Below are 15,355 nucleotides of genomic sequence, written 5' to 3'. Positions count from 1 at the left end.
GGTGGGAAACGGCCATGGTGCAGAAACGGAAGCACACTGATGTGAGACAAAGCTGAAGCAGTATAGTCTTGGAGCCACAGAAACCTGGAGGTCCAGACACTTCCTCAACAGAGATGCAGCGAAGCAGGGTTTGCAACAGTGGCGAGTGTGCCCATGCCTGCTAGCATCCTTTCACCACGGGTTTGAAACTACTGAGGCCGCATATGTCATAGCCGTCACTCTGCAACGAGGCTCACACTAGTTCTTCGGTTGGAGTGGAAGCTAAACACCTATCTGGACTGAAAAGTGTCATCGCAGGAGAATCTGCCTTGCATGCAAACCAAGACCGGGCGTCCTCCCATTGGGTGGAGCAGATGCATCTCCTGCGTTTCCCATACTGCTTCTCAAGCCTCACTGATAAGTTTCCTACACTGAACCAGAAAAAGCGGCCTGGGAACTTTCATCTTGAAAACTCAGGCCCAGCACAGTGTCACTGGTGACAACTTTCAAGGAGGTGCGACCCAAACTAGGGTTCTTCATAGATGCTGACCCAATGTGATTCTCAAATATGTCCCAACCACACCATAACCATCGGCTGTTCTGAGTGGTATTCAGATCCATGGACTTTAGTGCATGGAGCCTCTGCTTTCTGGACAACCACAGCCTTTCTCCTTACTCACCAATTTGCAGTCCATACACCCCAATCCAGTTAAATCCACTAGCCTTACCTTTTGACCCATCCCTCCCTTTCTGGTACAGTTCCCATCCTCTGCTGTTTTACCCTGAAGAAAATGCCATTGCTAGACGGGTGTGGAGGTGCACACCTGCAGTCCCAGCACTCAGGAGGCTGAGGCAAGAGGATTCCGTGAGTTCAAGGCCAGTCTGCACTACATCACAAGACCTTGTCTCACCCTCCCCAATGCCACTGCTAACTCTGCATCAACTTGGCACTTACTAAACAGTTTCTCCCTAGTCTCAGCCATAATTCTACACTCTCGAGTGCTCAGGAGAGCCATGGGTCCTACCACAAGACAATGATCACACCGTGTGAGGACAGGCAAAGCAGAAACTGGAACTTGATGAAGCTGTGGTGGGAGGGCAAGTAAGTATGACAGTTTGGGAGGACTTTGGGGCACATCTCTTGTATACAGAAATGGCTACACTGGCCGAACAATCAATCCTGCTTCTAGAAACTTTTGCCGCTGTGACAGGCCCATAGAAGCATGCTCACTGTGCGTTAAGTCTTAACTCCAGGGTGTTGCTGCCAAAGTTCAGTTCCCTACGAATTCATTTCCCCATGCCCATTTCTGCTGGGGGCTAGAGGTGGGGTCTGGGGGCTGGGGCAGGGGTCTGGGGGCTGGGCCTGGGGGCTGGGGCTGGGGGCTGGTCTCTTTCCTTCTGTCTCAATGCCAGTTGGTCTGTGAGGACTGAAACCAAGCAAGCAGTTGTGAACATGCGTGAGTCTAATACCACATCTGTGTCCAGGTTCCCACATTGTTTATTTCTTCACAGCAGAGTGAGAAATCTTTGCTCAAAATAAAGGGGTTGTAAGGTGATTGAAATTGATTAAGATATGTAAACTGCATATATCAATTTCCCAAAATAATGTGGAATATTCACGGAGAACTGGATGCTAGGGTAATTTCAATGAATCATCGCCTCCCATATTAATGCAGGTGGTTGGATCTTGGAAGAAAGGCAAAGGAGTGTAATTAGACACATCGAGAATGCATCACTGGAAAGCATGTACTAACTACAAAGATCTTCATACTAGCAACACATGCTTTCCACTCTAAGTACCCACAAACTTCCACAGAAAACAAACAACAATGGATGCAAAAACAGCAAGGCAACAAAACACTTACCAAAATTCCTAATCCCCTCAAAATCAATCCATGGGCCACTGAAGGGAAAGAAAGCAAAAGCCAAACAGCTGAATTATAAGAAAGGAATACAGAGATTAAAAACAGAAGGACAATGCGCTCAGTGAGCTCAAATTCGATATAAACATATAGTAGACACAATAAACAAAATGATCAGGGAGTTTACAGAAGACACTAATAAACAGGAAGCTGAGCTCAACAAAATGATACAAAACATGAACGAACAGTTTAGCGAAGAATTAGTCCATGAAATGTTCCCAAACAGAAATCCAGGACACAAAAATGTTACTGAAAGCTTGAGCAATAGAAGTGACCAATGTGAGGATAGAATGTCAGAAGTGGAAGATAGGCCTGCTATGGAGACCAGTTATTCACTGACACCTTGAAAACAATAACAGAAAATGAAAAGTGGACTGAAAGTTCCTACATGCGCAAAGGAGACTAATCTAAGATGAACCGGAATTAGAGAGTAACTCGGAAGACAGCACAGATGGCACAAGAACCTGTTACAGAATAATAGCAGAAAACTTTCCAAATATAGAGAAAAATTAAATGACAGGCAAGTGTGGCATCTAGAACCCCAAATAGCCATGATCTCCCCCCAGAAAACAATATAAAACAAAAAAAGTCTCCACAAATCATTACAGTCAAACTCCTGAAATCCAACACAGATACAGAATCTTAAAATCCTAGGGAATAGCAAGAAGTCACTCATAAATGTATACCCATTAGAATTCTAGCAAACTTTGCAACACCAAGGTCCAGGAGAGCTTGGCATGAAGTGTTTCAAGCCCTAAAAGAAAGTAACTTCCAAACTAGCCTAACATATCCTGCAAAGCAATCTTTCCAAAAGGATGGAGACAAAAGATATTTCCAAGATAGAAAGCACTTGAAGAAATTCTTGCCCACCAAGCCAGCACTCAGAAAAAAATCACAAGGACATCCCAGAGAGAGATAATGAAGTTAACAATGCCAAGAAGTCCAACAGAAGGACTAAACCAGTCAGGGGAGCACTTCAGGAGAAAGGAGAAGAAAACTGGCAACAGGAAAATAAAGTAACAATGCAATTGTACTAAAAGTTGGCAGACAGGAAAGTTAAGACCCTCAGTGAGGTTTCTGGCTAATAAAGAGTTAAACCCCTGCTACAGAGACAGAGGAACTAGGAAAAACGAACAGAACTGGCAAGACTGTCCTGGCTCAGTTCAGGCCAAGGCTCGATTCCCTCCTCCCTTCATCGTCAATTAAGCACAAAAAACCAAGGCGGGGGGTGTCTATATTCTAATAACTCAGTATATAAAACATGTGCTAACTCCTATGCACTCACACGCCCATATATATATATATACACACACATATACATACATGTACACATATATTTTATTATTCTCATCATATTAAAACCCTGTAATTCAGTCTTGATGGTAGCGCTGCTGTAAATCTCACACGTTAAGCACCTGGACAACACAAAGGGACCAGACAATTGCTTATGTAGAAAAGTACACATAGGGAAGGGTAGGGGCAGCGGCCAAATTAGGGCTCTCAGAGCTCAAAATAGCCAATCAAGGCATAACAACTCTCAAGGGGGATAGTCCATTTATGGCCGTGTGATAAAAGAAGCTTAGAACAAAGATCTCAGAGTTCTGGCTCAGGACTTCCAACTTACTCCAACAAGGTAGCTATGTATCTTCTTATATCTCTCCCATTTTCCAATGATGTAATTTTGTTTCCCCACTTCCCTTCCCTTTCCAATACTTACTTTTTTTTTTTTTTTTGGTTTTTCTCCGGTACCGGGAACCGAACTCATGACCTTGCACTTGCCAGGCAGGCACTTTTGCCGCTGAGCTAAATCCCCAGCCCCTCCAATACTTACTTTTTTCTCCTTCTGAACTTACATCTCTCATTCATTTATTGACACAGATCTTTTTATGCACCTTAGATAAAAATCTACTCTCATGAGATATAACACAATGACAGCAATAATTCCATAGTCATCCATAATATTTCTCAATATGAATGGCAAATGCTTCAATTAAAAGATACAGTTTGGCACAGTGGAACAAGAAACAAAATCCAACAGTATGCTGTATACAATAATCACATTTAACCTCAAAAGAACCTCACAGGCTAACATCAAAGAATGGAAAATAATATTTCATGCAATGGAAACCCAGAAAAAAATCACTGTTGGTATCCTACTTTTAGGAAAAGTGCAGTTGAAGCCAAAACTGATCAGAGGAGACAAGAAAGGGCACTACACTGGTAAAGGGGACAATTCAACAGGAAGAGACAAAAGTTATTAACATATATGTACTGAACAATGGTACAACCAAGTCCATAAAAAGGGACTGTGGGTCATAAAAGATCAGATAAACATTAATACAATTATAGTGGAGGGCCTCAGGATCGCACTTTCACAAACAGACAAATCAACTAGATGAAAAATTTAACAAAGAAACATCAACGATGAGCCACACCTGCAAACAAATGGACTTCATAAATATCTACAAAGTGTTCCTCGGAACAAAAATACAATGCACGTTCTCAGGAGCACATGGAATCTTCTCCAAATTAGACCATGTACTAGCCAAAAAACATGCTTAAGTAAATGCAAAATACAAAGATTATGCCAGGCAGATTATCCGATCATAGAGCAATGAAGAACCAGCAGTCAATGGCAAAAGAAAACACAACAATTATGTGAATGCGTGGAAATTAAACAACACATTCTTCACTTGTCAATGGGTTAGAGAAGAAACCAAGGAAGAAATAAGGTAGCTCCTAGAACCTGGATAAACCTCTAGCTGATTTTACCAAAACAAGGAGGAAAAAGATCCAAATCAGACAAATGCAAAGGTGTAATAACAAGGTACACTGCTGAAATCCAAAAGATTACTAGCAACTCCTTGACAGACCTGTACCCCCAAAAATTAGAGAATCCAGAAGGATAAACTCCTAACAAATATGATGTACCAGAACTGAACCAAGAAGATATAAAAACCCTGAATAATCCAATAAAAGGCAATAAAATTGAAGCAGTAATAAAAACTACCAACTAAGAAAAGCCCAGGTCTGGCTAGATTCAATGGTGAACTCTACAAGAACTTCAAGAAACATCTTCCTCAAATTCTGTTTAAGCCCTTTAACGAAACTGAAAGGCAAGGAGCACTCCCAAAGTGATTTTGGGAAGCTAGCATTATCTTGATTTTTAAGCCAGACAAGGATCCAGGCCAAAAGGACAACTACAGGACAGTCTCTTTAATGAGTATAGTTACGAAACTCCTCAACAAGACACTGGCAAACAGAATGCAACAAATCATCAAAAATATCATATATCATGAACAAGTAGCCTCCATCACAGGGATGGTTCAACGTATGCAAATCGATAAATGCAATAACTCACATAAATAAAGGCAAGGACAAAAATCATAAGAACATATGATTTTTAAGACTGTATTTATGATTAAAACATTTAATAGATGCAGAGAAAGTCTCTGATCAAACCCAACATCACTTAATGAAAACAACATTGAAACAAATTGGTATAGAAAGGTGTTATCTCTTGCACAGCACCTGCCTGGCAAGTGCAAAGTCCAGCGTTTGATTCCCCTTACCAGAAACAAAAAACAACAAAAAAGAAAGGTCTTATCTCAATCTCATGAAAATCCTTTAGGAAAAACCTACTGCCAACATCATATTAAATGGGAAAAAATAGAAGTTTTCCCTCTAAAATCAGAAACAAGATAAGGAGGTCTGCTATCACTCCTTGTGTTCAGTATACCTCCTGGAACACTGGTCAGAACAATCAGGCAGGAGAAGGAAATAAAGGATAGTAGAGGAAAAGAAAACGTCAAATGATCATTTATTTTTACTTTTGCTTTCAATTTCACTGAGATATTTCAATTTCATGAGACACTATGCATAGAAGCCAAGAAAACATGGCAAAAGAAAGATCTTACCTAATGAAGTGAAAAAACCCAACTTCTGTACTAAATCACTGCCCTTTGTAGTATGAAATGTTACCAACTTTGAAGCTTCCTCTTTTGAACGCTGCAATATGCTAGACCATGAATTCTAAGTTGAGAAATATACCGATGCTTTAAAGTCTTCAATTTTCCCTTAAGATACTAAGGAGAATTTGTATGGGTTGCTGATCTGAAGAATTTGTATCATTATTTGTAGATGACATAATCCTCATGGCCCGAAGATTGCTGTAAGTTTGAAGCCAGCCTGGGCTACAAAGTGAGTTCAGGGCCAGCCTGAACTAACTAGTGAGACCCTATCACAAAAAACAAACAAACAAGCAAGCAAAGAGCAATAACAACAAAATATATATACATGCATATGTTCTGTCAAAATATATACACACATCACAAAATGAATGATGGCATGACGTTTTTTCAAAACATGGTGTTACTCGTGTATGGGGACCCTAGAGGATGTCCTTTAGTGCAGAAAACCCAGTACACTGCCTGCCTTTAGAAAATAACTTGAAAATGCATGTGCAGCAATCTCACTGAGCAAGGTTACCCGAGGAGCAGCGCTCTCTACAAATAAATGTCTGGAGGCTCACGGTCAAAATTTTGAACACTTCTTGCTGTTCTGGAGGCTGAAGATAACGTGTACTAATCTCATAAGATCACAATCAACCTACTATTAGAATATTTGTACAACTTTCTCTTTTCCTGAACTGATACACACAGACATATATATATATATACATGAGACACAATGCCATGAATCTTCATCAAAATGCCCGTCCATATTTCCAATACACTTATCTCCTCATGCCGGCGGTTTACAAGGCAGTTCTAGGAGTCCACTTTGATGAGTGCAGTTCTGCTCCTGGACCACTTTCTCCTAGACGTCTCCCATTCCTGTCTGAGGCTGCACTTCTCTAACCTCAGGGGACAGCTGTGTGGAGCTTATTGAGCACAGCGCACACGATGCTGACATGGAGGGTGTGAGCACTAAACGTGCAGATACACTGACCGAGGAGACAGGTCGGGAAAGAGACTGGGCCCCTATGCTGGGAAAGAGACTGAAGCCTCCTAAAGAATCTGAAGAGAGCACATGACTGAGTATTAAGTTTGACTGACACTCTTCTGCCATCAAAGCTACAGTGGCCGTGGGGAGAAACAACTACGTGGATCAAAATTTGTTGGGCTACTGAGGCCTCATCCACAGTAGCCAAACACCCACGCTGCTGACCCATTAGAGTTGTGGCCAAAGCCCGCAAAGCAGAGTCCCCTTCTTTTCTCTCTTTCTTTTTTTCTTTTTTTGTCCTTTGAGACAGGGTTTCCCTATGCAGTTCAGGCTGGCCTTGGGCTCATTTTGTAGGCCAGGCTGACCTGGTGCTCACAGCAACACTCCTGCCTCAGCCTCCCGAGTGCTGCGATCTGAGTTCCTTTTATCAGTTCCAAGGGCCATTCTCGACAAAGTGAATTGTTACAAGGTGTTCCCACAGGACGCTACCTCCTCCTCTTTAACCTATCTTCCGCTTTGCCTTCCCCTCCTCCTCACTCTCCTCCTTCTTCACCTCTTTATGTCAATGCCCCATTTGACTGTGGGCATCTGGGTCTCCAAACAATCCCCAGACCTTGAGCAAGCTTAAGCTCTCACACAGAAACAAAGAACGGGGACAAAATGCCCTCCTCACCAGGATTCAGAAGCTGGAGGCATGTGGCCGCAGCAGTGCAGTTCGGCTCTCTCTGCGATGGCCCAGCTCCTGCCACTGGGGCCACTTGGACTGGTTCACTTAACAGGCTTTCAGGTAACTCCAGGCTTATTTCAGGTAGCGGTGGTACCATCTGAAACAGCTCCAGTTCTTTCAGGAGTACGTCACCCATGTCAAACTGCAGGAAACACAAGAACCAGTCAGTCCCTCTCCAGACCCGCCGGAGCTGTGTACAAGCAGCACAAAGACAGACATGCACATAGTTTTCAGTGTTTCAGTGGGCACAGGAAACAGTGCATGAGAAGAAACACAAGCGTCCACCTAAGCAGCTGTCACATTGAGTGTGACATATCACTACCATCAGGATTTCAGCATGTCATCAATAGAAACAATTACTACTGAGATACTTCACCTACTGTTGCCCTCCATACTGAGCCTTCTGCTTGTGGTATGCACTTTCCACTCAACACAGGTCTGAATTAGCACAGGGCCCATTTCCAGCACTCAAGTTCCCCCATGGCTAGTGGCTCCTGTGCTGGGCAGGGCAGGCCTTGACCACTACATGATAAAATCACCGATAGGTAACCAAATCAAGAAGAGAAAGAAAATGTGGGAAACCACGAGGCCAAGCTACTGCAGGGAGGCAGGAATGATTGGAAGACCGCTGTGCGGGCTTCTGTCAGGAAGACCGCTGACTTCCCCCACCCCACCGGCTCCTGGCAAACCCACCCCACACCACACCCAGGAGCTCTAACACCACGCTGGAAGCACTTGCTTCCTCCTTCCAGACACTGCCCTCTGCTGAGCTTGCCCTTCCCCAAGAGGCTTTGCATGGTGCTTGTTCCAAACAAGGGGCAGTGCCACAGCCTCCAGCCCTCAGGAAGCGCTGCTTCTGGATATGCTGCCGCCTGGTGGTGCTGAGGGAGCCTAGTGGGTGCTCAGACACGGAGGTGTCACCTGCACTGCGGGTTGTTCCAGGTTTCTACCAACTCTGGAATTCCCGTCAAGAACTGCTATAGGTAAGAAGCAGCTGCCAAGGACCCCGTCCTGTTGCTCAGAGACAGTCAAACTACTTTTGCACACTTGGGCATAACTTGAGCTTCCTGGCAGTGTGCTCCTGGGAAAATCCAAAGAAGACTCCACTATTTGTTGTTCTGATTTATCAGGATTTCTTGGCCACCCTGGGAAGTCACATCACAAGCTCCAGGACATGGGAAGACCTTCAGCCTTCTTCTAAATCCTTGACTGGCCCCTCAGGGGGACTCTAAGCAGAGATGCAGGCTTCAGATCAGTTCCCGAGGGCTTCTGGTGAAATCAAACCCAGCCATGCGTATGGAGAAGTGTCTACCAGGGTATCATAAAATATGCTCCTTTAACACCTGTCCTAGACTCTACTTGACTCGGGTTTGAAAGGATGTTTCCGGACAGCACCATAAAGCAAATGTCTTCAGCACCGGGGACCATGTTTACTGTCACGTATTCTCCTTGTTCCTCTCCAAAAATTAATTTGACAAAATAAACGTCACTATCACCTACCTGGGCACACAAAATGGCCAACACCATATATGGCCTGCAGGCCGGTGAGTAAATGATGGATGATTCTGGCTGATGAATGTGTGTCGCTGATATAGTTTGTATATTTAATATACAGAGAGTAAAGTACACAGTGCAATGTATATGTGAAAGCAGAGTATAACAGTGACAGGTGTGGGAATCACACTCGGATGCTGATTGCAGCTGAAGAGAAAAATGGAAAGGACTTTGAAGACGTCCTGGGCCTACACAATGACAGTGTGAAAATGTCTGGCCCAGACCCAACTTCCTGGGTTCCCTACTGGTCTGATAACAAAGGTCTCCACCCCTTTTCTCACCTGATGTCCTGCTGTCTCACGTTCTCTTTGCAAGTGCTCTATCAGTGAAAATAATTTTTCTCTACTCTCCGGGTCATGTGCGTTCACCTGCGTCTCTATCTCTGTCGGCAGAATATTGCGGAACTGCTCCATCACGAGCAGCTCCAGGACTTGTTCGATGGAGCGTATGTTTGGCTTCAGCCACTGGCAGCAAAGCTCCCAGAGTCTGTTGAAGTTTTCCCGAGGCGGTGCTGCTTCACTGTACTGGAACTGCCTGAAGCGCAGGCGGGAAACCTCACGGTGAGCCTCATCTTTCAGCATGGGATCCTCATTGGACTTCAAGAAGACCTGCATCTCACCAAGCTGTTCCATGGTGACGGTGCTTTTTCCGGTGTGAGCTGTTGATCAGAGTCTGAGGTTCAGTTTGTTTTTCTCTGAAATCGGCAAGAAGAGGGGTGTACACCTACAGCGGAGGAGAGGGAAACAGAAACAGAGTCGCAGCAGCTCCTGTACCTGTCCTCTTCCCTGGGAGCATGGACACACAGTAAAGCCAGGGATGTAGCTCAGCAGCACAGGCCTGCCTGGCAAGCTCGAGGTCCTGAGTGCGATTCCTGGCACCAAAAGAAAGGAAAAGAAAAGGACACACTGAAGTCTCCTTTCCTATCCAGTCTGCCGCTGCCACACCCTTGTCCCCATACCTGTGCAAACTTTCAGAACTGTCTCCCAGCGCCTCTGAATGCAACAGGAGGTATCAACTCCATGACATTTCCTGCTGCACGGAAAGGACTGCAGAGAGCTCTCTACCCGCACAGGAAGCACTCAGCACACTTACACTTGGCCTCCTGTGTCCTTGGGGTTGAATTCACCTCTCAGATTCAAGCAGTCACTGGCCGAAAATATTGGAGAGAAAACCACATCTGAACTGGACATGTTCAGACTTTTGTCATCATTCCCTAAACAATATACTGGAAGAAATGTTTCCAGAGAACTTATTTTCTTTTTCTTTTTTTTTTTTTTTGGTTTTTCTCTGGTACCCGGAACCGAACTCACGACCTTGCGCTTGCCAGGCAGGTGCTTTGCCGCTGAGCTAAATCCCCAGCCCCTGGAGAACTTATTTTCAGCTGGGAATTTTAAGCAATCTAGACATGATCTCAAGTATACAGCAGAATGTGCATTGCTGATATTTAAAATCTGAGTCATCAAAAACCCAGGCGTGGTTGCTCACGCCTGTAATCCTAGCGTTCGGGAGGCTGAGGCAGGAGTAGCGTTGCTAGTTCGAGACCAGCCTGGGCTACAAAGTGAGTTCCAGGCCAGCCTGAATTGCATAGCGAGACCCTGTCTCAAAAAGATGATAAAAAAATGAATCAATAAAAATAACACAATAGGGGCTGGGGATTTAGCTCAGCGGCAAAAGAGCCTGCCTGGCAAGCGCAAGGTCGTGAGTTCGGTTCCCGGTACCGGAGAAAAAACCAAAAAAGAAAAAAAAAAATAACACAATAAAATTTGTGTCATCCCAGTTCTGAGTACTTTGGGGGATCTAGGCATCTCCGACATTAGGCGTACATCTTCCCCAGGAATCACAAGGAAGGAGTAGGGCTGCTGCTCCTTAGGAAGCTTCTCTTCCCCTTCGCCCAGGCACCTGGCCATCCTCTGTTGGGCGTCCAGGGACTGTGGGCCACTCATAAATGTGCTCCAGGCTCACACCTGGCCAGCCCTGCTGAAAACGGTCCTTTGGCGCTGCTGGAGAAGTACCCCTCCGTGTTTCCTTCTAGGGCCCTTTGCAATGCAACTTCACTTCACCACAGAGCTCCTGGTCTCACCTGAAACCCTTTGGGAATGATGCACTCTTACAAGGGTCTAGGAGTAAGGCAATAACACGCAGCAAGAATGCACCTGAGAAACGCAGGAGATGTCCTTGAAAGTCGTAAACTCCGGATTCTGAAGAGATTAAAGTGGCATCATTGAGTATTATTCACCCTGGAGCTCCCATAGCTCTGAGGTTTGTTCCTCTTCACTGAGGTCTCTCGTGGAATACATGGCCTGTGCACAGGAATCTAAGTGACAGACACTGGCCTGATAAGGATTCTGGCTACAACCCTTAGTTTCCTTCAGAGACAGCGACAGGGACATTGGTAGAGAGGGATAAGAGCTGATGATCCTTGGCCTCTCCCTCAGCTGTAGGCTCTGACTGAGTCCCTGCCCTGTGGGTGCTTGTTCGCCCTGGTCCTAAGGATGTACACTGGCTGACTGCAGGTCTTTCCTCCCCATGGCCCCACTCTAGGGACCGGCAGTGTCCTGCTGCCCTTGCTCTTCTCATCCTTTGCTGGGGTAGGACATGAAGCTGCTCATTCCTAACCCTAAAGCCTGAGGAATATGCTCCCTACATGTACCTGAGAGGTTTGATGAAAGGCGGTACCAAGCACAGACCTCACTTGCTTCTGAGCTGTGATATACTCTCCCCAGTGTTGTTGCTTTTTTTTGTGGCACTTGGTGAGCTGAGGTGGTATAGGCTAGAGCAAGATGGAGACCCCTGACCCCTGACCAAAATTGTGAAGGCACCTGTCTCTGGACTGTACAATGTCTGGTCCACAGGGTGCCCTCCTCTACCAATTACTGCTTTATTGACAAGGCTCCCAGCACTTTCAAGCTCCAGGATCTACTCAGGTGTTCAAGCAACCAGCTAATGCCCCCTGGCAAGAAGTCCAGGCTGAGGTCTGTCACCCCAGAGAGAGAGAGATGTGTCCGTACCCCACGCTCACCCCACCTCTCCACTCAGCACATCTCTGAATGAGGGTTGGATGTGCCTGGCTTCCTGAGTCTCAGGGCACTCAGCACTCACTTCCTCAGTATCCCCATGCTGGGTGCCATTGAATGGTGGGCTTTATCTTGGTCTCAGTCCAGGCTCCATCTCCCTCAGTCACACCTGGGCTCAGAAGCTCAGACTTGGCTGACCCCGCCCACCCCAGCTTTAGGTGGTCAAGAGAAGCCAGTGTTGCAGGAGTGCCAGCTACTGTCAATGCCCAGTGACCTAGGCAGGGTGGCTGAGGCTCAGGAGAGGTCAGTCCCTCTCTTTCAGCCAATAAAGAACCATTAGGTGGGACAGCTGGGGAGACAAGTGGATACTGAGGCAGGAGGTCTCAGAGGGTACATACTCCTAGGTCACCTCTACACATGAGCTGCCGGTTGCTGTCCATCTGTGGGACATGGGCCTAGGTGGAGCCTGTAGCCTAAGTTCCATTGCATTCCTGAGGAGTTTTATTTAATTGCAACTTCAAGTGACCAAAAGACTAAAATCTTTCATTTAATGTTAGTGCCAAAATTCATGGGGAGTTTCACAGTGAAAAGATTTTAGTATCTTACTATGAATCCCAAATTTTGAAACATGGCTTTCATTTTGAGCATCTTTTTGAATATTTAATTGTTTTCATGTCTTGCTGTCACTTCAAGATTGACAATTTAAACATTAGACATTTTATGGTTCAGTTCCTTCTTTTTATAGATAATTAGTTACTTTTTGGCTGAAAGATCAAATAATAAGCCAATTTATTTCTATATTTTAATTTTCCATAAGATTTATAAGGATTTATTTAACTCAATAGAAACAAGTGTACTTTCACTTTCATCTGCTTTTTTTCTGGCAAGACTTGTGGTGGAGACCTAGCAGTATGGTGCATAGCTGTTTGGGTAAGAAAATAAACAGTTCTGTTAAAGGTTAATCATATTCAGAAAATTATCTCTATCTGAACCTCACTGTCCTCTAAGGTTATCAAAGTAGTTTAGTCCAGCTAAGTACTGTTCATTAGAGACTCAGTTTATATTTTAAAGAAATTTAATAGCCAAAAGCCTGACAAAGAGCGTTAACAAAAATGTCAAATCATTTGAAAATATTCAAGTCAAAGACAGTTATTAAATATATTTTTGTTACAGAGCAGGGACAAATGAAGCCTTATATGAGTAGAGTTATCTTTTAGGTCATTTTAATACAAATTGCCATTTAAAAACCAAAGCACATAAGAAAAATATTACAATTTGTACAACTTTCTTTAAGTGTCTTCTACAGGTTTAAATTCCTAATTCAAGTTGTCAAAGTGCCCATCTGATTTTTAGATTTTATTTTCATTTTAAGAGCCCTCTACCAAAAAAAAATTAAGACACTTGTCAAATTTGGAACTTTCAATTTTTTCATGTTTGATTATATTATAGTAGCACAATAAATGCCAGGGGTAGCACATTCATTGATAAAGCACATATAAGGAGCAAAACATAACCAAATGTACTTTGCTTTTACTTCCTATATGAAAGACTTTTCGGACAATTAGGCTTAAATTTAATTATCTAAGATGGTACAAGACCCACGAAGCTAGGAAAATTTTTATTGGGTTTTATAGCACTATTTTCAGAACATAAAAATAAGTTTAGATGTACAATCATTCTAATTTTTTGAAATTTATGTGACTTAAAAATCCCAAATATTCAAATAAGAGGCAGTGGAATTGAAGCAGTAATAATAAAAAAAAAAATTACCAAGAAAAGACTTGATGGATTCACTGCTAAATTCTACAAGATCTTTAGAGAAAATCTAACGTCAATACTCCTCAGATTCTTTAATGAAATCAAAAGGGAAGCAGTACTCCCAAAGTCAATCCTGGAAACAAACATTACCCTGATTGCAAAACCAGAAAAGGATCCAATCAAAAAGAGACACACAGGCGAGTTTCTCTAATGAACATATATGCAATAAGCCTTTCAAAAAGATACTGGCAAAACAGAATGCAACAAATCATCAAAAAGATCACAGGCAACGACTAAGCAGGCTTCATCTAGGGATGCAAGAATGGTTTATCAGGTGCAAATCAATAACTGGAATTCACGCTGGGCCTATAATCCCAGCACCTGGGAGGCTGAGGCAGGAGGATTGCTGTGAGTTTGAGGCCAACCAGGGCTACAAAGTGAGTTGAAGCCCATCCTGAATTGCACAGCGAGACCCTACCTCAAAGAGACAAAAAAAATTGGAATTCATCACATAAATAGAAACCAGGACAAAGATCACATGATAATCTCAACAGAAATAGAAAAAACCTTTGACAAAATCAAACATCCATTCATAATTAAAACCATGCAGAAAATACGTATAGAAAGACCTTTTCTCAATCTGATAACAGCCATTTATGACAAACCTACCACCAACATCATATTAAATGGGGAAAAACTGAAAACTTTCCCTCTAAAATCAGAAACTAGACAAGGATGTCCACTGTCACCACTTCCGTTCAGTATTGTACTCAGAAGTTTAGCCAGAGCAGTTATTCAAGAGAAAGAAATAAAAAGAATACACATAGGAAGGGAAGAAGTAAAAATATCACTATTTGCAAATGACATGACCTCTACTTACAAGGCCTCAAAAAACTCCACTAAAAGACTCCTAGAATTTGGTAACCCAATTCAGCAATGCAGCAGGATACAAAATCAACATACAAAAATCAATAGCATTCTCACAAACTAATAACAAACTAACTCAGCAAGAAACAAATTAATAAAACATAACCATGAACAGTACCATCAAGAAAAATTACTTAGGAAAATTACTTCAATCTCTCCAACAAAGTGAAAGATCTATAAAATGAAATCACTCTGAAAAAGGAGATTGAATTGGACATCAGAGAATGGAAAGTTATCTAATATTCCTGGATAGGCAGAACAAATATAGTCAAAATAGATATACTTCCAAAACTGATATAGAGATTTAACACAATCCCAATCAAAATGCCAACAATATTCCTCACAGATTTAGAGAAAACAACTAAAAATTCATATAGAATAAGAAGTGACTTAAATAGCAAAAAACAATTCCAAGTAACAATAACAAAGCAGGCGCAATCACAATCTCAGGTTTGAAGTTATATTATAAAGCTATAGTGGGCCTGGGGATTTAGCTCAGCGGCAAAGCGCCTGCCTGGCAAGCGCAAGGT

At 43.3% G+C, this 15,355-nt stretch overlaps 2 protein-coding genes across 2 annotated transcripts in view; one reads left to right on the top strand and one right to left on the bottom strand.

Moving 5' to 3' along the window:
- LOC102006523 overlaps nt 1-6,936 on the top strand; it is a 73,734-nt gene extending 66,798 nt beyond the window's left edge. Inside the window, exon 4 of the mRNA XM_013510077.1 lies at nt 6,767-6,936. Coding sequence (XP_013365531.1) covers nt 6,767-6,936 — 170 coding nt within the window. The remainder of the gene's footprint in view (nt 1-6,766) is intronic.
- A 541-nt stretch (nt 6,937-7,477) lies between these two features.
- The window catches only part of LOC102006191 (zinc finger protein 449-like), a 12,586-nt gene continuing 4,708 nt past the window's right edge, over nt 7,478-15,355 (bottom strand). Inside the window, exons 2-3 of the mRNA XM_013510075.1 lie at nt 9,408-9,784; nt 7,478-7,714 (exon numbers count right to left, since the gene is read on the bottom strand). Of these exons, the coding sequence (XP_013365529.1) occupies nt 7,478-7,714; nt 9,408-9,758 (588 nt within the window). The 5' untranslated portion in view covers nt 9,759-9,784. The remainder of the gene's footprint in view (nt 7,715-9,407; nt 9,785-15,355) is intronic.

This window comes from Chinchilla lanigera, unplaced genomic scaffold (genome assembly GCF_000276665.1).
Source record: "Chinchilla lanigera isolate Chin_1 unplaced genomic scaffold, ChiLan1.0 scaffold00201, whole genome shotgun sequence".
NCBI classification, from domain to species: domain Eukaryota; kingdom Metazoa; phylum Chordata; class Mammalia; order Rodentia; family Chinchillidae; genus Chinchilla; species Chinchilla lanigera.
The sequence above is the reverse complement of the archived record's forward strand: the minus strand, read 5'-3'. Positions and strand labels throughout refer to the sequence as shown.